This window comes from Capsella rubella, unplaced genomic scaffold (assembly GCF_000375325.1).
Source record: "Capsella rubella cultivar Monte Gargano unplaced genomic scaffold, Caprub1_0 scaffold_8, whole genome shotgun sequence".
In the NCBI taxonomy this organism is placed as follows: Eukaryota; Viridiplantae; Streptophyta; class Magnoliopsida; order Brassicales; family Brassicaceae; genus Capsella; species Capsella rubella.
The window spans coordinates 11676913-11700862 of NW_006238916.1; the positions used below are offsets into that span (position 1 = coordinate 11676913).

At 37.4% G+C, this 23950-nt stretch overlaps 6 protein-coding genes across 6 annotated transcripts; all 6 read right to left on the reverse strand.

The window, feature by feature from the left end:
* Nucleotides 1-64: 64 nt before the first annotated feature.
* On the reverse strand, nucleotides 65-5306 carry LOC17876310 (transcription factor GTE10). Its single transcript, XM_006282256.2, has 10 exons — nucleotides 3568-5306; nucleotides 3430-3478; nucleotides 3200-3358; nucleotides 2787-2857; nucleotides 2546-2618; nucleotides 2378-2461; nucleotides 2174-2289; nucleotides 2019-2085; nucleotides 1769-1899; nucleotides 65-1678 (listed from the first exon to the last, which is right to left on the reverse strand). The coding sequence occupies exons 1-10, from the start codon at nucleotides 4768-4770 to the stop codon at nucleotides 395-397; spliced, it is 3237 nt and encodes a 1078-aa protein (XP_006282318.1). The 5' UTR covers nucleotides 4771-5306; the 3' UTR covers nucleotides 65-394.
* A 566-nt stretch (nucleotides 5307-5872) lies between these two features.
* Nucleotides 5873-6996, reverse strand: LOC17875774. The gene has a single exon (XM_006282263.2). The coding sequence runs from the start codon at nucleotides 6994-6996 to the stop codon at nucleotides 6109-6111; it is 888 nt and encodes a 295-aa protein (XP_006282325.1). The 3' UTR covers nucleotides 5873-6108.
* A 5424-nt stretch (nucleotides 6997-12420) lies between these two features.
* On the reverse strand, nucleotides 12421-14969 carry LOC17875950 (4-coumarate--CoA ligase-like 9). Its single transcript, XM_006280191.2, has 6 exons — nucleotides 13842-14969; nucleotides 13529-13718; nucleotides 13184-13329; nucleotides 13035-13102; nucleotides 12861-12963; nucleotides 12421-12758 (listed from the first exon to the last, which is right to left on the reverse strand). Exons 1-6 carry the CDS (start codon nucleotides 14895-14897, stop codon nucleotides 12633-12635), a joined length of 1689 nt encoding a protein of 562 aa, XP_006280253.1. The 5' UTR covers nucleotides 14898-14969; the 3' UTR covers nucleotides 12421-12632.
* A 42-nt stretch (nucleotides 14970-15011) lies between these two features.
* Nucleotides 15012-17562, reverse strand: LOC17875700 (O-fucosyltransferase 37). Its single transcript, XM_006281704.2, has 6 exons — nucleotides 16911-17562; nucleotides 16647-16815; nucleotides 16475-16564; nucleotides 16113-16396; nucleotides 15754-16012; nucleotides 15012-15660 (listed from the first exon to the last, which is right to left on the reverse strand). The coding sequence occupies exons 1-6, from the start codon at nucleotides 17543-17545 to the stop codon at nucleotides 15418-15420; spliced, it is 1680 nt and encodes a 559-aa protein (XP_006281766.1). The 5' UTR covers nucleotides 17546-17562; the 3' UTR covers nucleotides 15012-15417.
* A 355-nt stretch (nucleotides 17563-17917) lies between these two features.
* Nucleotides 17918-19878, reverse strand: LOC17876914 (adenylate kinase 4). The gene is made up of 6 exons (XM_006280934.2): nucleotides 19708-19878; nucleotides 19121-19266; nucleotides 18889-19008; nucleotides 18624-18791; nucleotides 18433-18522; nucleotides 17918-18340 (listed from the first exon to the last, which is right to left on the reverse strand). Exons 1-6 carry the CDS (start codon nucleotides 19823-19825, stop codon nucleotides 18239-18241), a joined length of 744 nt encoding a protein of 247 aa, XP_006280996.1. The 5' UTR covers nucleotides 19826-19878; the 3' UTR covers nucleotides 17918-18238.
* Nucleotides 19879-20041: 163 nt separating this feature from the next.
* Nucleotides 20042-23256, reverse strand: LOC17875305 (probable inactive leucine-rich repeat receptor-like protein kinase At3g03770). The gene is made up of 7 exons (XM_006280060.2): nucleotides 23042-23256; nucleotides 21742-22900; nucleotides 21506-21642; nucleotides 21174-21417; nucleotides 20863-21074; nucleotides 20494-20622; nucleotides 20042-20415 (listed from the first exon to the last, which is right to left on the reverse strand). Exons 2-7 carry the CDS (start codon nucleotides 22844-22846, stop codon nucleotides 20206-20208), a joined length of 2037 nt encoding a protein of 678 aa, XP_006280122.1. The 5' UTR covers nucleotides 22847-22900; nucleotides 23042-23256; the 3' UTR covers nucleotides 20042-20205.
* Between the last annotated feature and the right edge of the window lie 694 nt (nucleotides 23257-23950).

Below are 23950 nucleotides of genomic sequence, written 5' to 3' on the forward strand. Positions count from 1 at the left end.
AAAGAGTCTCGTTTTAACGGAACGAAGTAGTCTTTTCTTGTACAGTACATAAAGAGTTAAAAACTTTACAAATTTCAACATAGACTCAATTTGCTGCTTTAATGTTAAACCAAGCTTTTAGACATTATCTTTCTGTAAGCAAAATTGTTTTGTTCTTCATCAATTTAGATTCATTGTCAACAGAGTCAGGTTTAAAACTAGGCAAAACAGACTCTCCTCTCCCTTCTATAGTGATGTTAGTATGGAAGTCTTCTCGATGTCTATCGCTTTCCCTTTCTTTTGCTTGCTTTATCCCATTTTACGCCATATCACATATAAGAATCAACGCGCAACATCCCCCTCACTTTTTTCTTTTCTTCATGTTGCTTTTAACAAGACCCGAACAAAAGACTTATCAATCAATTTCTACGTCCATATCTTCTGTTTCTTCATCTCCCTTATCCACAAGGTAATTTTTTTGCTCTGCTACCTTGTCGACAACTTTACTTTCATTACCCTCTCCCTTGTAAACAACTTCAGTTTCATCATCCTCTCCATTGTCGACAACTTCAGTTTCTTCCCATCCATTGTCCACAACTTCATTTTCTTGCACTCCCTTGTCACCAACTTCATTTTCTTCCACCCCCTTTTCGACAACTTCGCTTGTCTGCTCTCCCATGCCGACAACTTCAGTTTCTTGCTCTTCCTTTTCAGTAACTCTACTTTCTTGCTCTGACATATTCACCACTTTTTCTTTTCTTGCATTTTGGTTGATGGGTTTTTCATATTCTTGGTTCTCATTATCTTGCATCTTTTGTCTTACCAGTTCTTCATTTCCACCAACGCGCTGGTCCTCTCCCTCTTCTCTGTGTGAACTAAGTATTTGTTGTTCACTTCTCTCAAGGGGCGGTTCTTCTTCTACTCCCTTGTCAACAACTTCATTTTCTCGCCCTCCCATGTCGAAAACTTCAGTTTCTCGCCCTGCTTTGTCATCAAAGCTACTCTCTTGCTCCAGGACATTCCCCACTAGTTCCTCTCTCTCGGGTTTTTCATCTTCTTGGTTCCCATGATCTTGTACTTCTTCGCTAACGAGTTGGTCCTCTCCCTCTTTTCTGTGAGGACTTAGTGTACGTCCTTCACTTCTGTCGAGAGAATGTTCTTCTTCCACTCCCATGTCAACAACTTCATTTTCTTGCTCTCTCATGTCGACTACTTCAGGTTCTTGCTCTTCCTTGTCAACAACCTCACTTTCTTGTTCTGCCACATTCCCCACATGTTCTTCTCTTTCATTTGAGTTGTTGATGGGTTTTTCATTTTCTCGGTTCCCTTCATCACGTGCCTTATGGCTGACCAATTCTTCATTTCCGCTAACAAGTTGTTCCTCTTTCTCTTCTCTGAGAGGACTAAGTTCCTGTTTTTCACTTCTGTCAACAAGAAGGTCTTCTACTTCTCTTTGGCTTAAGTGAGGCAGGTCTTCTTCTTCATCCTCATCATCATCCATTTTCATATACAGACCTAGATGTGCCAATGGATTATTGCTGCCTTCCATCTTGAAACTACCCAACATATCCTCACTACAATTAGGACTCTTCTCTTCCATGGAAGTTGGTAATTGATTACCCTCGGCACCTGAGGATCTAAGCATCTGAAGGTCTTCCATAAACCGTATGCCTTCGTTTATCTCCACTGTCTTCTCCATCTGCAACCGACCAGAAAAGTCAATTCTCATGATTGTATACCATGATAGGACTCTGAATAAAAGAAGAGAAATACGAAAAATCTTTTATACCTTTTGTAAAGCTTGACGTGCAGCTTCTCTCTCTTGCTCCCTTTCCTTCCTCGCTTTTTCTACAGCTTCTGCTTTGGCTTTTCGCCTAGCCTCCTCAACTGTTTTGGCCTCGGCTTGTAACCGTACTTTTTCTAATCAGGAAAATTCGCAAGAATTAACAATAAGCAAATTAGTAGTTAGAAAATATGATTCTACCAAGAAGTAGTTAGAAATTATGAGGTACATAAGCACACTTGATGGAAAATCCAACCTTCTTTTAGCCGTTTTTCAAACTCCTCTCTTTCTATCCTCAATTTTTCAGGATCCCCTTTTTCACCCTGAAATTTAATGCATCAAAAAGCATTAAGGCGTTCCACAATGAGACAAGCATTTCAGCCATGTAGTAGATCAACTTAAAAAATCAACCTTGGTAAGAGCCTTCTCTCGAGCTTTCATAATGGTATCAGCAAAACGATTCTTCAAGAAAGCCGCACGGTAACGCTTATCTGGGGAAATTTGCATCCCAGGTGGAGCAGTCTCCTCTATAATATCAAAGCATGACAGATAAAATCATGATCTGGAAATAAACAGCTATTACCATCTCCGACCACTTTAACTTTCATTTCTTACCATCTGGAAAGACAGCTAGTGTATCCATGACGGTCGACTTTTCCCCACCAGCATGCCCAAGTTTACCAAATTCATTCAAAGAATCTACAGAGAATAACGAATGAAATTCAGGAAGACTTCTCTATCCGAGCATTCCAACTTGCATACATCAATTGAAAAGAGACTAACCATTTACAACTATCTTCTCATTGTTGCTATCGTCCTCCTTTCTGTTTAATCCAACTCCTGGTTCCTTTTTACCCTAAATTAAAGGAGGCTATACTTATTCTTCTGTAGTAAATTTCACTTTTGTGATTGCAAATAGTTCATGGAAATCTTGCTGAGTTTAAATCATAAATCTTGCAGAGAAATTAAAGCAATATCCAACACAGAGACTCTATAAAATAATTTATTCCACTATTAAATATACCTCTCTACTTGTAGGTTTTGAAGCTTTAATGGAATCTGTTTCACTCCCAGAGGAACTACAAGAACCAGAATCTGAAAGATAATTACAGAAACATCAGCTTCCTAAGGGGGGAAATTAATCAAAGGAATCAATTCTATTGTTTTCCAAACCACAGTGTAAGAACTTAATTCCTTTGTCATAAAGGATAAACCACAGAAACTAACTAGAATAACCTCTACAACAAGAGGATGACCACACATGGTAGAGCAGAGAACAAAATAAGACTCAGGAGTTCACTACTAATCATTCCAACAAAAAAGATACTTTATTTCCAATCTTAGCTATTCTTACATACTGTACAAATCAGTGCACTATTTAACAGGAAAAAATATATTATTCTATGGAAATAGAAGAAGGCTCGCATAAACACGAACCACTAGATGAAGAGCCTGATTCACTACTAGAGCTACTTGAACTGCTGCTTTCATTATTTCTACATGCAGGATCTTTTTCTATCTTAAGGGGAGGATGGCTTGAAACAGAGGGGTCATTCCCACCAATAATGTCAACATCCTCGTCAATTTGCAGATCACCTGTGATTATGAGTGCATCAGATTACTGAAGGAAACCATTTTTGAAATCAAATTAAACAGCAGAAACTTACCTTTACTAGGCTGCGGAGGCGAATTACTGAACCCAGAGTCATGAACGATCTGTAACAGAAAAGTTAAACCAAAAGTCAATGTAACGATTTCCTAGAGCTCACAAAAAAATAGTAAAAGTAAACAGAGAAATTATTTACCTCCATCTCACAAGGTTCGCTCTTTTCCAATGATTTATTTTTCTCCCTTAAATAGTCATCCAGGAGTTTACGAACCATGAACAAGATGTCATCAGAAAGCGTTTCTATATCTATCTCAATCTCAACTTCTCCAGATTGACCATTACTTCCACTTTGCTCTCTCAGGAGATCAACAATGTTTTGTGGGATATCTTCTTCTGCTGCCATCAAATCTTGGCTTAATTTTTTCTTCTCACCATCTGTCATGACCAACTTAACCGGTTCCACCCTCAATTTGCTCTCGTTCATCGTCACTGCTTTCTTTCTCAATGGTGCAGCTTCAAAAGGGATTTCAGACTCTAGAGATGCAGAACTGGTTACAGGAATGACTGGTGGTTTAGTCACATGTATTTTTTTCTCTATACTTTTCCATCCCGTTTCAAAATATTTACTGATGCCTTGGGCCATAACATGATACCGATTTCCTGGTGGATTGTAAGCTATAGAATTTGAAAATGTAAGACGCACATCTGCTGCGAAGTCCAAAGGACTGGAATATTCACCTTTACGCAGCCTGCTTCGTATCGTTCCAAGATCCATTGGATGCTTGATCACAGTGAAATAGTCTGGAATATTCAACATCACAGGATCAACTGGAGTACGAAATGGCCACCCCAATTTATGTGACCACAAACGATTGAGTAACGTTTCACACTCCTTCATCACTGAAGCAAGTGTAGAACTTATTGGGACATCTAATCGAGATGGACCTTTCTTAGTCCGCTGCTTATCATTGCGTACAGGAGGACGCTTTTTCCCCTGTGACCCAGGAAATGTAGCAAAGTTTTCTGGTGGCATCCTCTTAGGCCCATCACTGCAACTTTGAATATCGTTGTATGGTGACAACAGCACAGTGTCTGAACTGAAACATGCAATCTTCTTACTAAGGTCCCTGACCTGTTGAAGCTCCATCTTCAACTTGTGAACTAAATTCTTTCTCTCAGATGTCGACATCGTTGACAAAGACAAAACCTCTTTGCGAACACCATGGCTATCTCCATTCAAACCAAAACGTCTCCTTTTCAATGGAGGAGACTCCTCTGAATGTTTCATCTGAGAATCAATTCTGCCTGCGTAAGCAAAGTCATCAGGCTCAACCATTTGCAAGTAATCAGGAACAAATCCCGATGATTTCACTCCAGAGTGTTTCCGTGCTTTACCCATTATTTAATATCAGCCATCAAATTCTTGGTTTTAAAAGACTCGAACTAGAATACAGAACGAACTAAAAAAATATTCAAGCGAGTATACTTTTATTGATTCTGGTCCAAAAATTCTTGCAGATAGCTTCAACAATGAGAATCAATCCTTTTCCACAGTCAACCCTCCTTGCTATCGAGCCAGTACCACAATTCGCCGAAAAAAGAATCACAAAGATGCGATTGCCAAATCAAATCCGATGATGGATTCCTCTGAATTGCACACGTATGCTTACCCAAATGAAATTTCGCAATTGGTCTAAGTTCCTTCTTTCTCCCTCGATCAAAATCAATATCAAAGTCACTGAGAAGATATCTTCCTCAACGTCAATTGGGGGTTGAAACCCTAGAAAAACCCTCGACTGAGTAGAGAATAAGAACTACCAAAATCTATTTGGAAAACCCTAGATCCAGAGCTTCCATATATCGCTTCCAATGCCAACCAAAACAAAAACAAAAAATCTAATAACGAAAGAAGTGAGAGGAGAGAGAGAGACTTACGGAGAATAACGAACCAATTTGCTTCTCTACTTATAGATCCGGAGAGATGATCACCTCGCTGCCTTTAATCTAATCTAAGCCGTTCATTACACAGCCAACCAATATCTAAACGGCTGAGAATATATGTTTATTTTCTACCGTCCAGATTTCGATCGAACGGCTGTGAAAGGATATGGCGCAATCTAATTATATGAGAAAATATCTTAAGTTTTCCAAATTGCTAAGGGAAAATAATGCACACGTGGTATTGGAGCGCGTGGAATAGACACGGCTACTGGACCGACATTGTCTCTACCATTTTGACTATTTTATCCACTTAACGCGCCTTGTTAATAGCGTTTGAATAACACGTGCCAGTGAATCTTTTTATTTTGAGGCCCTTAGAAAAATCCCTAAGGCCCATTAATGTATATCATGATAGAGCCCATTCGTAAAATATATTATAGTTTCTACGTGATGTTTGTGTATGGGCTTGTAAAGAAACTTTAAAATGACATGAAAACGAATTATGTGGAAAAAGGTGACAACGATACTTTATTATCAAAATCTAAGTGTTAAGTTTAAAGTAAAACATAAACTTGATATTAGCGATTGAGCATTTCATAGAAACAACAAAGCATTTTATATAAAATAATCCTATCTAAGAAAGAAAAAAAAAACAGAAACAAATGTTCAAGGTGAAAATTATACAAACAAAGTTCAGCACTTGCTATATTTTAGTTCTACGAAGATCATGCGTAATACTATCGGGACCGTTCATTAATTGTGAATCCAACAACGTACGACGGCTACTGAAAGAACGTCACAGACACAAAGCTGCCTTAATGTCAAGCCTCCACGCAAAACCTCCGCCGTCCATTCTCCAAACGTCACAAGGCACCGTGACAGATCCTCTTTCTCGGTTTTGATACGTGTACTGTAATCTAACTCTGCATGTGAACGCCGGGTACGTTAGCATCGGCATCTCCTTCATCACCAACCGTACGATCACGTGAAAACTATCGTTATCGTAACTAATCTCCGGTACACCTTCCTCCATCGGAATATTAATATCTTCCCTAGCCATCTTCATGTACGCCTCATTGGTCCACGTGACTCTCCCTAAACCGTCCGATATGAAACCAGGACACGTGTCTTTCACAAGATTCGTCTTCCTCTCGTCATCTGTTTGCCCTAATCCGTAACCATCGATCCAAGCGTCAGTCACACGCTCAACCGTCACACACGACGAGACGACCACAGTCCTTGGTGATATCTCCGGCGTCTTGTACGGCGCTAACATCTCAATACCGCCGTTGAAGCTCAGCCACAATGGACCGTTTGGCTTCTGCTTCTCCACCGGGAAAGCATTCAGATCTGGAAAAACTTGTTTCTCAGGCGCCTCTGGTAAAAGTGACAACGTAACTCGTTTCTCAGTAGTAACAGCGTCTCCGCCGAGATATCTCTTTTTCTTAATGCACCTCCGAGAGTTACCGCAGGAACTATTTTTCTGATACTTTCTCTTCCGTCTACCAGATTTACCGGAAATATCGGAGCTCCCGCCGCTCGTGGTTGAGGTGGAACCATATTTTCTCCCGTCACCACCGGCGGGTTTAGGAGCAATGGGACGAAAGCGAAGCATGATTCGATCAGCTTTGGAGAGACCGTAACCGCCATATCTGGCTATGCAACAACCGCCCCTACCGTCCATCTCTATCTTTTTATGAATGATGAATGTGATTAATATATAGAAGGAGGAGCTTTTAATTTGAGGAATACGTACGTAGTGAAGAGAGGTGTTTATATAGGGACTCTGAGGATGACAAGTGTTTGGTTGCTACGCGTGTCTTTGTCTAGAATACGCTTATCACCCACCCGTTGCACATGCTTCTTTTTCTTTCTTTCTTTAAGACATGAACCACTTACTATTCGTTTCTCACATCACTTTATTTCGAAAGTATATAGTTATTGAACAATGAACATTAATTTATGTTTAAAAAAACTTTCGTATATAGTTATTGAAATCTTTTAAGTTCTCAGTTATACTATATGTAATATCGAGGCTAATATTTATTTATTTGACACGATCGGCAAGTTTTGTCAGACAGAACAATTATGTAAGGCTACCGTTATCTAAATCATCGATTTGTTCAATTAGGATGATGTAATCGCCAAATCGAATTCGATATTTATATTAACATTTTTGAAGTATCTTTTGGAAAATAACCTTTTATTTTATATTATTTGCATAATAAATTCTTGTTATTTAAATGAATAACAAACTTATAAGATTAATTTTGTAATTAAATTACACCAGAATCGCAAAATTAGAAACTAATATTTATTACTTTTAACAAAATTTCCTAAAATGTCTCCCTAATAAATTTAATATTTATTACATTTAACAAAATTTCCTAAAATATCTCCCTAATAAATTGAATATCTCTCCAATATCTTTATATGATCTTATTTGTTTTAAAAATTACATTATTACATAAAACATAAGTATAATAAAAATACAAAAAAAAATCCGCATATGTAACAATTTGAATTTTTGAAAACGGACATATATTACTCAATCGATAAAAGAAAAAACATATATGTCTAACGTCCCACATCGGGTAGAAAATTTTAGATAATGGTTCGGAACCATTATAAATATGACTAAAACTTAAAAATCCAAAATCTTGAATGGAAGATTACAACAAAAACAATTTTACTAAATTTTAGGGAATCCAAAATTTTAAAATCTTGATTGGTTAAAAATGAGTTTTTGGAAAACAAAAACCAAAATTTCTCTCGAAATCTATAAAACATTCAAGGTTTATATTTTACATAAATATGATTTAACGGGTTTGAGTTTTATATTTTCTTATGGGTTATCTTACGGGTTAGCAAAACAAAAAAATAAAAAATATAACTTAAACATAATTTTTTAGTCCCACGAGTTACAAAAGAATATCCCACAAGTTAAGTAATAAAAATAACAATCAAAAATACAGTTACACAATCTTAAACACTAAAAAGATGATAAAATTAACAAATATAACTTAAATATATATATTTTTTAGTCAAAACAATCGTCCCGCGGTGTACCGCGGGTTAAAACCTAGTTTTTATAATTAATTGGGCCTATACATCACAAGGAATGGTCACAGAATCTGGTATAATCAAGGTATTATATTAGTAGTTGAATAGTTGATAATCACTTTGTCCCTTGGTCTTGTGTTGCTACTTTCTTACTCGATCTCCCTGGTTTTGGCCTAGAAAATTAGATATTTTGCTCATAAATTATTTAAAATCGGAAAGAAGACTATGTATAAGATTTAATATGTCAAATAGTAAATGTGCATTGCATTTATCAAAAGGACAAGAAACCAATGTTTGAACATGTGGATTCAGATAGAGATAGTGCATGCGGCCGATTTGTAATTATAATGTGTTTATACACGCTCAACTGGAACCAAAAATAAATACATAATCAAAGTTAGGAGATGATATATATTCAAATGGATGTAAAGCATTAAAAGTTTAAATTAATCATCTGAATTACTTCATTTTTCATAACTGTTCACCTTTAAGTAAATAAATAACTTTAGGTAAAACTAAAAGTAGTTCGTGGTTTCAAACATTCAATCATGAATAAATGCCAAAATTAGGTTAAAATATTGTTTATCGAAAGGGGAAAAAAAGGATATGTTAGGCATGCATGGTCCAAGAGATGAGGGTTCATGTTCATCATTGACCAGTTCTGAATTTAATTTAGTGGAATCTTAATTAACTAAAGGTGATCGTGACTCTAGATCTCAAATCTTGATATCGATGATCTCATGTCTCTAAAGACGAATTATGTGCCAATGGAGTTAGGTCACCTCTTTTCAGGAAAAGATGAACATTGAACGGCGTATAAATACCTGATATATGCAATGTTTTCCTTTTTTCATTAAATAATCATGTACTATTCATATAATATACAATTAGATGATATATATATTGTGCAAACTCGATAAATTCCTTCAATTCTTAAATTACTCTATAAGAAATTTAAAAAATCATAACATATATAACTTATAAATTAAACATCTTAGGTGAAACAAATATGATGTATTGAATATAGATATATAGTTTCTACTTTCTTAATTAGCGGTTTGTGCTAAGTGTATAACATTATATAACAGCCTAACATCTCGTTTATGTGATGAAAGGAAAATATATAAACATGCAAGATCAGTTTTTGAAAAATACTAGCTATATATGAACAAGACATTATATTTTATTTGTAAAAATCAGGATCATGGAGACATATGCACACACATTAATGCCGTTTCATAAATTATTAATTAAAGATGAGATGGTACTTTAACTACATTAGATATATATTCAGTCATTACTGTATATTGATGACTCACGACTATACATGCCAGGAACAAAATGGGTGAACAGCTAGCTTATGTGCCAATTATTTTTCAAAACATATTTGCTTTATTTTTCTCATGTGTACAAATGATATGTTAGTATTTCAATCACATGTATCTGCGGAACTAAATTTTCAGTAGCCTATCTACTAGTTATGGTAGTCGTATTAACTATTAAAAGTAGTAGCAAACAGACGAAACACATATCGTGGTGCATGGTTCCATCCCCATTGGGAAAACTTATGGACAAAAGTGTGAAAATCTAATTAGAATATAGTAAAACAAAACCATAAAAAGAAAAGTAGATTCGGTGGGGAGTTCCAAGGAGCGATGGCATCTGATGGGTTTGTGTTGCGTTGTACTTTCTTTCAACTTTGTATGGTAACACGCAAGCGGACACGTAGAGACATGTAACTAGCTCATCAATTGACTATAATTAATACTATAAAACATATCATTATTTAATTATTCAGGCTTCATAATTAGTCTATCCTAGAATTGTCCAAAGTGAAAGTGGGACAAAACTGATGACTGATATTGAGACTTGAGAGTTAGGTTTAATTCTCTAACATTCGATCTCATCATCTTCCATTTTTCTTTTATTGTTCTAAATATTTTTTTATCAAAAAACACACATCTACATAGCAACTATATAGATATAGTTGTAATCCAAAAAATGCAATATTTGATCATTTGAGAGAATGGGGGTCGTCGAAGACAAATACTAGATGAAATTAATTAAGGAAGTCATATCGTTTCTTGTCCCTCGATCGAGTAATTAATAAGATATATAGTAGTATAAGTAAAATAGTATGTATATATAAATGATTTGAGTGGTTCCACTTTATGTCCCTTGCTATGGATAGATAGTGAGAGCAATTATCAAAAACATGTCATACTTTCTAAAAGAAGAAGGGCCTATGATGCACACAAATATAATCTTTAAGGGTTGGATCAGATCAATTATATTTGGCTTAAAAGACATTGATTAATACGTATCTATTAAATTAACCAAAACACTGATCATCACACTTGCTCTCATTCTCACCAGTCCACGTACACCTGCTAGCTGATTATATACCAAATTATATAATTATCTTAGCCATTAGCCAACAGTTTCAACATAAACCACCATCGAAAATTGAACTATATAAAAACTTTCGTAAAGAAAAACCTATATACAAAAAAAAAGAAAAAAACTTGTTTGAAATGATTTTCATTTTCTTGTAATACTTTAGTCGAAGTAATTTAATTTTCATCAATTGGTATAGTGATGCATTTTACATAAGTTTATTTATCCTTGCGACATCGTTGTGTTTGTCAATAGATCATCTGACGGCCAGTTTTATTGATCTAAGAACACTAATTTCTTTTTTTTTGTTAACTCTAAGAACACTAATTTCCCAGTTTCATTGGCATATTTAACGAACTAGACAAAGTAACTAACGGTAATATTTATCTAGCTAATTATATTTATTAAGTACTAAATCCTATAGGTTGACAAAACAAACAAAAAAGTACAAAATCCTATCAACAATAAACGACGAATTTGAAGCATGTTGGGCCAATCATATTCTGACAGGTCAAGAAATTAAAGATATGAAAATACTAAAAGTAGAGAGGCTCGAAGACACAAAGAAAAAGATGGTCTGAATCACCCCAAAAACCACGACCAAGAACCCTAATTGGGGAAAGTAAATAAATGAATTGTCGCCACGTGTGGATCTGATGGTGTCAGAGTCAGTAAAGTTATAAAAGAAAAGATAATGTGCGATGCCTCAGTAAGGGCGCTGAAACTGGTCATTTTTGTCTGGGACACTTGTATAGTTATGGAAAGGAGAACCCATGACTAGGTACACCTCTCTTTAGTTTATTCCGATCTTAAAGACTCCATTAATTCCTAGTATCATTGTTTTCTATATAGTTCTTCTTTGCACCGTTTGATAATACCTAGAGAAATCAGATAATGTGGCAATCATTCTATTCCATGTTCTCTATTACTCGACCATGCACATTAACATTAACACATATACGAGATGATATAAGGGACATTTTTGTCTACTCATTTCGCTGCAAAGGGGTATTTAACAAAGGTCGAATTCAAACGATTGGTAATAGACACTAGACCAGAGTCGGCCCAAAGGCCATGCCCAAGAAGCATAAGCTTGTGGCCCTTTATTATTTAAACATTTTTCGGTCATTTTTCTCAATACTTGTTCCCTAACCTAGTGGTAATAAGATTGACATTAGCATCCCGTATCTGCAGTTCGATTCTTCAATATGACAAAATTTTTCTTTTTCCGTTTTTTAAGCAAATTTGTCTTTTTTTTTTCAAATTTCGTAACCAAAATTAATAAAACGAATATATAATATATTAATATACATGTATATAACTTTGAGATTTAAAAAATATATATTTTACTTAAATGAAAATTATAAAAAATAGGAATAAAGAAAAATAAGAAATAAATTTTTTTTTTGAACCGCCTTTTTTTTAGTTTGGTTGTGGCCTTTAATAGTGTAGAGACGGCTCTGCACTAGACAGCTGGGAGCAAAGACTTGGTTGGTATGCAGAGTGTTTGCAAGACGATGATCAATATTTGTTGAGAGAAGTTCCTATTTAGTGGGCAATACTTCGTATACATTTTAAACTATGTGATGACGTTCATTTAGCCGACAATTTTCACTTAAACTGTTTTTTTTTAATAAAAATTTTCATGCATCTAAATTGTTTAGATAATTTTATATATACCGATTTTTCAAGAGTCCATGCGAGTTGGTAATATGAAAAAAATTACAGATTTGACTACTCTCATTTGAGAAGAACTCGAATTGAAAGCAAAACAGGATAGAGTATTTCGTCTGAATCGGTATAATTGTTCCCAAATTCACTAAGAACCGATACAATTAGAGCTGAACCGGTCCGGTTATCTTAAAGCTTAGACGCATTACTCTCAACCGCAATTTTAGTAAGCTCCCGACGCAGAATCTTGCCAGCAGGATTTTTCGGGATTACGTTTATGAAAGCAACTCGTCTTACCTTTTTGTACGGAGCAACCTTCACAAGAGAAATTACATAAGCAAACCAACCAAAACATCCAACTCTAAGAAGGACAATACTAAGGGAATATAACCAACATTATGGAGAAATGAGCATTACTTGTTTTGCTACGAAATCAATGACTTGGGACTCGTTGAGGCTGCTTCCTGGTTTCCTCACTATGAAAGCCATTGGAATCTCTCCTGCATCCTCGTCAGGGAACCTTGAATTTGATGTGCCATGTCAGTATATCATAATACACATTTCCAAGTAAGTTACAAATTAAAGACTCACGGAACAACTGCAGCATCAACCACATCTGGATTCGAGTGAAGAATCTGCTCCAACTCTACTGGTGGAACCTATATAAGATGATGATGCTTTTGGTTAATATTAAACTCGATCGAAATACTCTCTTCTTCTGTGTGACTCGTCTACTTTACCTGATACGCCTTGTATTTGATTAGCTCCTTTAGTCTATCAACAATATATAGAAAACCTTCCGAATCAAAGTAACAGAGATCGCCAGTCTTTAACCACCCTTCTTCATCTACTGTCTCCGCACTCGCTTTCTCGTTTCCCACATAACCTGCGCCCATCAAAATCACACAAACGTAAACCAACAAGTTTAAAAGTCACAACAACAATGATCAAAATTTTGATGAAGACATTAAACTCGAAGAATTATGATATCCGATTTAATTTCATATGCTAAGTCATGTACTGGAAAGCCCTTTGCATGTTCCTCAACTATTGCATTGCAAATTTGCATATGTTTTATGATATACCTTTCATGATGATTGGTCCTCGGAGCCAGAGTTCACCGTTTTTTCCCGGTGGCAAGGCTTCTCCGGTAGATGGATCAACAATTTTGGCCTCCAAATTCTCAGAGATGCGACCAACTGAGCCATATTTGACCGTCTCTTCAGGTCCAAACGTTGCGGCGGCTGGCCCCGAGCTCTCCGTCAAGCCATAACCCTGTGAGACATCACCGGAACCGGAAATATCAATGTATCAAAATCTCGATGGCAAACTAAATTCCAAGAACCAAAAATGCAAAGTCATGTACTGTATGTAGCTTTATACTAGTTGTGTCATCACCTGTACAATTTCTACGTCTGGGAATTTCTGTTTGAACCTCTGTGCGACGTCTTTACCAAGCGGAGCGCCACCGCAGCCAAGGGAACGCAACGACCGAAGATCGTACTTCTTCGTGAGATCCGATTTGACCAACGCTACAATCAATGGCGGAGATACAGGCATACCAGTAACTTTATACTTCTCTACTGCCTTCAACATAGCCTCAAGCTCGAATCTCCCTAGAAGCACCAGTGTCTCTCCAAGAGTGATGGCTCGAATCATCATCATGAAGCCAAACACGTGGAAGAGCGGAAGCGAGAACAGTCCAACGCGATCGTAATCAACCGGATCTTGGAGGGTCCGTTGGTGAGACACGGAGGTCGAGGCGATTAGGCTACGGTGAGTGAGCATAACGCCTTTGACCCGCCCTGTTGTTCCGGACGAAAAGAGGATTGCGGCAGGATCCGATTGGTTGATCCGAACCTGAACCGGGTTAAGGGACGAAGAATCCGATCGGTTTAGCCAGGAGAGAAACTCAGGCGAGTCCATTAGAACGATTCCGAGAGGGAACGAGGAAGAAGGCAACTTGTTCACCGTCTGCGAAGTCGCGAACGCAATTACTGGTTTGCTGACTTCGACTTGATGACTCACCTCCAATTCAGATCCAATTGGATTCGCCGGGGAAACCACAATACCGATCGACATTAAGGCCAAGTAAAGCACCGGTACGTGCAACGAAGGTGGAGAGAGGATAAAAGCGACATCTCTGGAGGAAAGGGAAGGAAATCGCTCCCGGATAGATACAGCGAGAGAACGAACTCCACGAAGAAGCTGTCCATATGTGAGGTTATCACCAGAGCTTGAGTTAACAAGGTAGGTTAAGGCTTCAATGTTCTTTCCGGAGGTGGCTGGTGGTGAGGATTTACGGAGGAGAGAAAGCGCGAATTCGGCGGTGGAGAGAGGTTGATCTATAGGAGGTAATGAAAGAGAAGGACGAAGGCTGTGATAAGTTCCTGTCCGTCGATCATACCCGGAGCTCCGGTCAATCGAACGGCTGTCGTCGTTTTTCGTCTGCATTCTCGAAGCTGTTAGAGATAATGATAATTCTTTTTCGTCGGCGGTGAATGTGCGCGCATGCGAAAAGCGTTATTTCAATTATGGTTTACGAAGTCACAGAAACTAATGTATTACGTGGCAATGATTAAACCAATCACGTTTTATTGTTATAAAGAGAAAATACAAAAAAAAAAAACCAAAAAACACTAAAAATCCGTGGTCAATGTACTTCAAGGTAGGAAAAAATCTGTAAGCCATAATGCTAGTTTACACGTGTCAGCTTTCTATCACTTGTAGCTCAATGATTTGTGATACATCATATTTTGCGCACAACTAAATCATTAATGAAAGAATGAATGAAATTTACTGTAGTCTGTAGAGTAATATGTACAAGTGTCTAACGACGAGTGGATACATGCCTGCGACAGGTGTAAGCCTTGAAGAGCAAGGAACCTGAGCTAGATGCCTAGAAGAAGAAACCAACAGGCCTGTGTATTGTGACAGTTACTGGCTTACTGCCTTGAGGAGTGATGAACCTGACCTAGAAGAAACTTGCAGCCCTGTGTTTTCTATGGCGGCACATACACTCCGGGACGGGATAAGCTATCACGTCACGATCTCTCCTCCCTCTGCGTGACTCAGGATAGCCTTGAGTTTTACCGTGAAGCTTCCGAGTTACAAGACTGAACTCAGATTCCGATACCGAAGAATTCTCCATCAAAGGAAGCATCAGTCTCTTATTAGGCATTATAAACTTCCTGTGTCCCACATAAGCTCTGTTTCCCTGAAAGAAAGAAACAGATATTTGCACAAACTTTAGAAAATCAAATCCATTAACCATGTAATCTCAAAAAATTATTTTTCTTGTGTGTCTTACCTGCATTGCTTTTGCCATGTTTCCTCCATGGGAAGGAAGAAAAACATCACTGCTAAGTGATACAATGTAATCAATAGCTGCTAAAGCTGAGGATCGATTGGTGTAAGGCAAGAGCTCGTCTTTATGAGCCAATGTTTCCTTTGTCACTAAATTAGAGAACTCTTTAGCGAGTGGCTCTAATGCTCGTGAGCCACCAAATGGCTCTCCTCCTGCAATATATATCGATGCGTTCCTAGGTGCTCCCAAGGCCTTCAACAACCTTTAATCCAAAAAGACTCAACCTTTTGAGTTTCGATCAAAGCCATATATACATATTGTCAAACATCAGTTTTATGTCCGATTTCTTCCTTTCAAGTTACCTTGCAATCTCATATGCATTGAGAGGACAAAACCCTGCAAGTCTACGCTCTGTATAGGTCATGTTTAGTCTACCAGTGAGGTATCCAGGCTGAGTCATTCGGGTTTCTGCTATGATTCGATCGAATTCGGAGCCTAATCCAGTCAGACAACCAGTTCTTACCCATACATCTTTCTCTAGCCTTAAATGGAGAGCAATATATGGACCTTCGATCCACATTCTTCTTGCGAGTTTGTTCCCGAGATTCTCAATCGGTGCTGCGAATCTCAGTGCATGGAAAGCAACCTATTGAGAAACAAATCAAGCCATCACTTTCCTCATTTGGAGACTGAAAAACTAAAGGGTTGTTTGAAAAAATTGTACCTTGCATCGAAGTTTCTGAAGATCCGGAGGGAGGTTCTTGGCTAGCCTTGAGTCTAAGCCTTTCAACACCAAAAGTCCTTCCTCATTCAACTACATTTAGTTTGACATCCAAAAATAAAGAGTCAGAGAAAAACATAAACTTGAGCTAAATCAGTAAACAGCAGAATCAAACCTGCTTGAAGTATTTAGCACGGATCCAAACCGGAGAGACATCCCAAGGAATCTGATTCTCAATTATTTGTCTAGACATAAGATGCGTTGAAGGTAGAGAAGAAACAATACGCACATCAGCTCTCAGCGTCTTCTTGAAATGCTCTACATCGAAAATATCTGAGAACTCACTGAGAAAAACAGAAGCTATTGAATCAGTAACGCGAGTCAAAACAGCCCCCCAAACAAAAAAAAGATGAAAACTTTTCCTCTGTTTTTGTTTTACCTTTCGTCTCCCCAGACTCGATTCACCTGCAAAACAGGAACAACAAGAGCAGCTTCAAGAATCATGGCGATTACAACAGCATCAACGATTTGATTCCGTTGTTGATTAAGACCACCAGAGACAACGACAACAAGGAATCGTTTCTTCTCTTTAGAAACTCTAGCCGACTTCTTCCTGTAACCCAAACTAAAATCCAAACAAGGCTCGTATCCTTCACCATTGGGCTGTTTCCAAAACTCTCTCTCTTCCTCCGTCATATTCCCGGAATGTCCTCCTCTAACCGGTAACGGAATCAGTGTGGGAGCGCTGGAGACGGCGAGGGAAGTTAAGATCTGACGGTGGTCGACGTCGGAGATGAAGAATTTGAGAGAGGAAGTGGAAGATGTGGAGACGCAAGTTGACGACCCAGGGTCTAAGGAAGATGTGAGGAATGAAACTCCCGAGAAAAGAAGAGAAAGTGCGATGAGAAGAAGGAAGAACTGTGGAGCAGGGCATCGAGTTTGGTGATGGTGGTTTAGGTATCGGGGACTTGATTTCTTCGGGGGAGTGAAGAAGAGGAGAGAGAAATGGAAGAATGGAGATGGCGGATGTGAAGTGAAGAATGGGTTTTTGATAGTTCTCATAGATTTCGCCATTGAAGCAGCTCCTTCGATCGTCCTTCACTGTGCAAAGGGGGAGAGAGAGCGATTCAGTTACACAGAGACTTCTGATTCTTGTTTTCCCGGGAAAATAAAAAAAAAGCCAGTACTAACGAATCGAGTATTTTGTAGTTCTTTCAAATTGCTCCCTGTATTTGTTATTTTATCATAAATAAAGACCTTAGTTCTATCTTAATACTAATTTACCGTTTAAAGTTCAAACCAATTCATTGATTCTGTCGTCTCGACAACTTTACAAGCTTAGAGTAAAAAGTTATTATCAATTTACAAGTGGGGAGTTTTAAGCTGCGAGTTGGTTCCAAATTAGCGCAGTCCGGTATGTTGATTAGCTCATCTTCTATTTACAAATTGTTGAAGTACCAGCTCTTATAAATATCAGATTCCGAGTAGAAAAACGTCTAGACAAATTACTTATTTTGTAAAAGAGACTGCGAAAATGCCCGGAAAAAAACTCCCATCTCAGACAGGAGACAACAGATAATATTCAGAAGTAAAAATTCTTCTCCAGATTTTGAATATTAGTCGAAAAGGCAAATGCAAGGACTAGAAAAAAAAAAAAAAAAAACTGTCATTCCGCAGATGAGTGGATATATAGATGTGTCTCTCTCTTGTAGTAAGGAAAAGAATGGATTCTAACCAGAGGAGATGATTTGCTTGAAGAGTCTTAGATCATGAAGACAATGCTTTTTTAACCTCTGATGTAACTTCTTGGGGAGGCTTCTCGGCATGGATGTTTGTGAGAACAGCCTTCTTTGCGTAGTAATCAATCACCTGTGAGCAAGGGAAAGAACATGAACATGATTGCAAAAGATACAGCTTTCCATTTTAATACGCATGGAGATGCATGAAGTAGGAAATAGTACCGGTTCAGTTTGACTGTGAAAAGCTGCAAGCCTCGACCTCAGAACTTCAGCGTTATCATCTTTGCGTTGGATCAGAGGCTCCCCGGTAACCTTCAGTAGCAAATAATGAAGAGAAGCAGTTGGTTAACAAAAGTTTGGGAGGGGGTCTGAATAACCAGATGAAAGATATCTAGAGTTATTGTAAGTCTTACATCATCAACTCCAGGGGTTTTGGGAGGTGCGAATTTTGTGTGGTAACTCCTGCCACTTGATGGGTGGATCCATCGCCCTGTTATTCTTTCCTCCAAGATTGAGTCATCAATGGCAAAGTTAAGAACTTTGTCGATTTCAGTTCCTCGCCTCTTAAGCATCTCATCGAGCTGAAAACAAAAGATAAACCACCATAGTTAGGAGTTGGTTACAATAGAAACCAAAAGAGCAAAAGCAAAAGGTGAGTTTTGTATTGGGCAGCAGCACCTTCTCTGCCTGAGTAACAGTTCTGGGAAACCCATCAAGGATAAATCCTTTTTGACATTTTGGCTTGTTCATGGCTTCATCAATTATACCAACAACCAAATCATCAGAGACAAGCTCTCCCTGGAAAAAAAAACAATCACAAAGAATAACTATCTAATAAGCAACCTCACTAAAAAAAAAGGGAACGAATAGCAAATAGAATATATCTGAAAGAAAGATAAAAGGAGCTGACTTTTTCCATAGCTTCTTTCGCCTTCACTCCAAGAGGGGTTTTAGAAGCAACAGCAGCTCTTAACATATCTCCAGTGGATAAGTGACACAAGCAATACTCATCCTTCACGACTGGAGACTGAGTACCTTTCCCTGACCCTGGAGGTCCTGCAAAATTCACAATAACAAAGCATTCTCAACATTCCATTTAACCAATCACATAGGTGCTATAATCTGCACCTTGATTCCCACCTTCAGAACAAAGCACAAGAGTCCCTAAATTTCACAATGCCATGTTTTTTTTAAACTCAGTCTGAAATAGTGGAATTGTAGATCTGCAAAGTCTCAGCTCTTAAACTCAAGCAGACCCAATTGAGACGAATCTCTAACAATTCCAACAATATGAAATATAACTCGAGTTCATGCTCACTGATACAATCACTCAGATCTAATTTTACCCTCCCAAAAGTTTCGAATTTCACAATAAACAAAGTTATCATTCTCCACAGATAACAACGAAAGTTCTGGATCTACCATTGCTACAACGAAGCAAGAGCAAATTTAGTCGTACCCGAGAAAAAAACAAAAGGATTGTATCAGTAAGATTACCGATGAAGATGAGGCGCTTGTCGGGCTTCTGTGCACATTTCAAACGACGGAGGAGCTCCGACATGAGATCAACCGTCTGAACATCTTCCAAGTCCGCCGCAGCACCGCCGGTCGCCATAGCTGATCTAGTTTAGCTCAATTAGCTCAAAAGTCTTCGTTTTCTGGAAAAGGGTTTTGCTTCTCATAAGTCAAAAGGATATAACAGTGACCGGGTCGGGTTTCGAAAACTCGGGTCTCTTTTATTAAAGAAACCCTTAAACTCACATTAATTTACATTAACTGCCACTCATGAAGATCTCTCTGACTGTCCGTCCATATAACAAAACTTTTAGGATTCAATTAAGAGTTAATGTTATTTATTTCCTTTTTCAATGGTTACATAAATAATAGGGGACCTTTTTCAGACACACAACACAATACCCGAATCGTTAAAGCATACAAAAGTTCTTTTCAATTTGATTTTTTTCTAAAAAGTGAAGAAAGGTATGAACAATAATATTAACATTGGTCACCATCTGCAGCAGCTTGCAACTGAGAAGCATATTGCAAATTCCACAAAATATCTTCGAAGGACGGTCGGCTTAAAGATTCTGGCGAAACACATTTGTTCATCAGAGTTATCACTCTTACTAAAGATCCGTTTCGACAAGTGGCTTGCACTGTCGGATTCACCATTCTTCTCCTCCCTTCCTCGCTCTCCAACGATGCCTAGATTAAAAAAAAACTTTTTTAATTAGCAGAAAGATCAAATCTGGTTTTGTGACTGCAATCTTAGCGAAAACGTACCAGTTCATCCCGTAGAAATGCTTCTTCTCTTGCAGAGACAGATGGTCCAACGATTGATTGTAGAAGAATCAATCCAAAGCTGTAAACATCATCTTCTAGCCTTGACATTTGCCATGATTTTGCGATTTCCTGATTGAAAAAATGTTACTTTGAGAATGATCAGTGTTTGATCAGAATCACTGGACTCCCCTATAAGTCCATCAAAACGCTTTGATAACTTTGAAAAAACGCTTTGATAACTTTTGAAAACAATGTTAAATTTAGGTACAAACATTTGTCGTCTTAGTTTAAGTTTCAGTTTAGGACACGATATAACAGAATAAATGGAAACTTCAAACAAAAACAGAACATTAAAGAAACGGGCTTAACTGTGTTATGTCTGGTTGCTTCAGAGACAATGGACAAACCATAATCACTCAGCTTCGCAAATCGGTGTTGGTTAAGCAAGACATTGTTAGTCTTGAGTCTATTGCTGAAGAATCCAGGAATAACTCCAGTGTGAAGAAAATGTACAGCCTTTGCAACACCTGTGAGAACATTTAGCCTCTCTGACCAATTCATAGCCTTACCAGAACTATCATCTGCGCAAAAGTCGAAAACATGCAAAATGCGTTTTAGTTTTTTTCAGAAATGTCAATACTTTGAATCGAAAAGATTTGAGTTTTTGAACAAGATTGAACCTGAGAGACAAGATTGAAAGTTTCCATTTGGAATGTATTCATAAATCAAGAAGACTTTTTCGACACTGTAATCATCTTTCCCTCCACAATCTATGCAATGACCCAACAAGCAAACAAGATTCGGATGTCTAAGCTTTGCAAGCAAATCCAACCGCAGTTTTAGATTTCTTATCGAGTATTTCTTCGATGAAGGTAAGCATCTTATAGCCACTTTTGTTCCATTCTCAAGATTTCCTTTGTAAAGCTGAAAATGATATATGAAGCAAATCTCAGAATCTATCTAAACAAGGTTAATGATGCTGAAAAGAAAAATGGTTTCTATGAAACTTTACCGTGCCATATAATGAGCTTTCACCAAGTATCATAGTCTTATCAAAGTTCCTTGTAGCTTTGACCAGCTCTTCTAAGCTAAACTGCCTACATACCGGTAAATCCTCTGAACCAACCTTGGATGTTTCAGAAACGTACCCTAATCACAATCATAATCAAAACAAAAAAGTATCATAAGTCAAAATCTTTTTCACAATATTTGAGAATTGCGAGTTTTAAAGGGAAGAATAAACCTTACTTGCGTTTGAGAGTATCTCAGAGGAAAATCCAATAGATGGATGATTATCATGGACTGTCTTATGGTTCAAATGGTTCTTTCTTCCTCCTTTTCTTCTAAGCAAGATGAATACACAGCAGATTAGAACCAATATCGCCATGGATATACCAACTATCAAACCCACTATAGCTCCTGTCTTCCATTTTCTTTGTCCTGATCCATTTTCAGCCTCTGCCACAGCTTCAGCTTCTTCCTCTGCGCGAACTTCTTTAACACAAAAAGTCTGTGGGTGCTGCTGCTTCTGTAGAGATAAACAGTTGCCATTGAATCTCAGCGTCAAATCTTTCTTGCTGCTTAAGCAACGAGGAAGTTTTCCCGTTAACTTGTTGTCGGAAATGTCGATAAACCAGAGTTTGCTCCCACATTTCAGATCACCCGGAAGTGAACCACTCAGAGAGTTCTCCCTCAGATCGATATACTCGATTGTGGACAACGAGAGTAATGAAGGATGCAGCTCTCCTGATAGCTTATTACTCTTAAAGCTAAGAACTTTGAGATACCAATACGAAACAAACCAGCTAGGTAATGTGCCATTGAAGAAGTTATGATCAAACCTGAAAGTTTCAAGCTTTACCATTGTAGACAGCTTGGGTGGTACTGATCCAAACAGAAAGTTATTGCTCAAATCCAAATACTCAAGTGAAGATAAACGATGAAGTTTATCAGGGAGATGACCCCAAATCCCTAGAGAAGCCAGAGTGAGAACCTTAAGAGATTTTAGCCTTGACAGTGTAGTGACAAATGATTCAATTGAGAACCTATCAGATAAAGTGACATTCGAGATAGGAAAACCCTGAAAGCTTTTAGCTTTTTCTGATGATTTATCACCGAAGATGTTGAGCTCTGAGACTGAATTAGAGAAACAAGTGATGTTCATCGATGGTGTTGCTTGTAAATAGCAGAAACTGGTCTTGTGATCATACCAAGATTCTAGCTGTTGTGGGTATTCCAAGTGTTTTTTCAGCTGAAGCAGAACTTGTGCTTGTGAAGCTTGTAGCTGAGATAAGCCTAAACTGTAGAAACTCCATAGGAGAGATAACAAGAAGATGAATTTCAAGAAACCCATTTGTCAGGTTTCAACTAAATTTATCAGATAAGATCTGAGTATTTGATGAACCAGCTGCCATAGAAAAAAACAAGAAACAGAGACGAGTCACTTCAACTTTAGAACTTTTGTGATTGGGAACAGAAAACCCAACAGTACAAAAAACAAAAACGAAACAGAGTAATCTTGAGAACAAGCTAGATAGCAGAGTAGTACCTTAAATTTCAAAAGCTTCAACACTTTTGTTCTTTAAACATTAAGACTGAAACATATCGATAAATCAGAGGGAAAAAAGAACAGATTCTTGCAGTCACCGACACATATCAGTGGTCGTGTAAAGAGAAGAAACAAAGCAAGAATCTTCAACGCGTGAAAAATAGAAGTTTTTTTGTTTTGTTTGTTCAGTTTATTAGTTCTTTGTTTTAGTGAGAGAGTAGCAGTAGTGTTTAATAGGCATACAAGAATCTTTCTTTTCGATATGCATGAGTTAAAATTTTGTGGGGTTAAAAACACTCATACCTATAGAAAGAGACTTTTATTATATGCTTATTATTATTTTAACTTTATAAATAAAAAGACAAAGCATAATGTATTGTATACTAGTATTATTTTAACAAATACTTATTAACAGTGATATTATTTTTTTAATCCATGTAGTACATTATTGTGTGGAACCTTTTGTATTTGTACGTATATAATTTGGAACCAAGTGATTCCGGAAGAAACCAAAGGAGAAGGTGTTAAATGTGGTGTCGTGATAATAGTAGTCATATGTAGTTGAATAATAATGACATGTATTATTGTGATTTAACAACGATGGAAGACATATAAAAATAAGAGAATAGATAACTCGATAATAGTTAGATAAAAATATATATATATAGTGATAGAGTTTTGTCATAACAAACAAAATAGAATGGGTTATACCATGTAAGTTGAAATACTTTACTATGAGAAAATGAAATGTGTAAGGCTTTTTATAATGTAATTTTTATATAGTATTTTATGTATGGGCAACTAATTATTATATATATAGCTTAATGGGGCATATAATCTTGTCATTTAGTAACAGTTTAAGCTCTTATTATAGTATTTAGGAAGAACCATAAAGCTTAAGTCAGAAGT

Excerpts from the sequence above, each read along its gene's own strand:
- LOC17876310 (XM_006282256.2), bottom strand. The coding sequence starts at position 4,770 with ATGGGTAAAGCACGGAAACACTCTGGAGTGAAATCATCGGGATTTGTT. Across the intron at positions 2,858-3,199 it reads ATCAGGCTCTTCATCTAGTG|ATTCTGGTTCTTGTAGTTCC; the intron begins GTTCGTGTTTAT and ends ATTATCTTTCAG. Across the intron at positions 2,619-2,786 it reads CAAAACCTACAAGTAGAGAG|GGTAAAAAGGAACCAGGAGT; the intron begins GTATATTTAATA and ends CCTTTAATTTAG.
- LOC17875950 (XM_006280191.2), bottom strand. The coding sequence starts at position 14,897 with ATGCAGACGAAAAACGACGACAGCCGTTCGATTGACCGGAGCTCCGGG. Across the intron at positions 13,719-13,841 it reads CAGACGTAGAAATTGTACAG|GGTTATGGCTTGACGGAGAG; the intron begins GTGATGACACAA and ends GATGTCTCACAG. Across the intron at positions 12,964-13,034 it reads GTTGATGCTGCAGTTGTTCC|GTTCCCTGACGAGGATGCAG; the intron begins GTGAGTCTTTAA and ends ATCAAATTCAAG.
- LOC17875774 (XM_006282263.2), bottom strand. The coding sequence starts at position 6,996 with ATGGACGGTAGGGGCGGTTGTTGCATAGCCAGATATGGCGGTTACGGT.
- LOC17875305 (XM_006280060.2), bottom strand. The coding sequence starts at position 22,846 with ATGGGTTTCTTGAAATTCATCTTCTTGTTATCTCTCCTATGGAGTTTC. Across the intron at positions 21,643-21,741 it reads TGAGATACTCTCAAACGCAA|GGTACGTTTCTGAAACATCC; the intron begins GTAAGGTTTATT and ends GATTGTGATTAG. Across the intron at positions 21,075-21,173 it reads CTTTCAATCTTGTCTCTCAG|ATGATAGTTCTGGTAAGGCT; the intron begins GTTCAATCTTGT and ends ACTTTTGCGCAG.
- LOC17876914 (XM_006280934.2), bottom strand. The coding sequence starts at position 19,825 with ATGGCGACCGGCGGTGCTGCGGCGGACTTGGAAGATGTTCAGACGGTT. Across the intron at positions 19,267-19,707 it reads CAAGCGCCTCATCTTCATCG|GACCTCCAGGGTCAGGGAAA; the intron begins GTAATCTTACTG and ends TGAATTTTGCAG. Across the intron at positions 18,523-18,623 it reads AAACCCCTGGAGTTGATGAT|GTTACCGGGGAGCCTCTGAT; the intron begins GTAAGACTTACA and ends TTGCTACTGAAG.
- LOC17875700 (XM_006281704.2), bottom strand. The coding sequence starts at position 17,545 with ATGGCGAAATCTATGAGAACTATCAAAAACCCATTCTTCACTTCACAT. Across the intron at positions 16,013-16,112 it reads AATGCATATGAGATTGCAAG|GTTGTTGAAGGCCTTGGGAG; the intron begins GTAACTTGAAAG and ends TTTGGATTAAAG. Across the intron at positions 15,661-15,753 it reads ACATGGCAAAAGCAATGCAG|GGAAACAGAGCTTATGTGGG; the intron begins GTAAGACACACA and ends TCTTTCTTTCAG.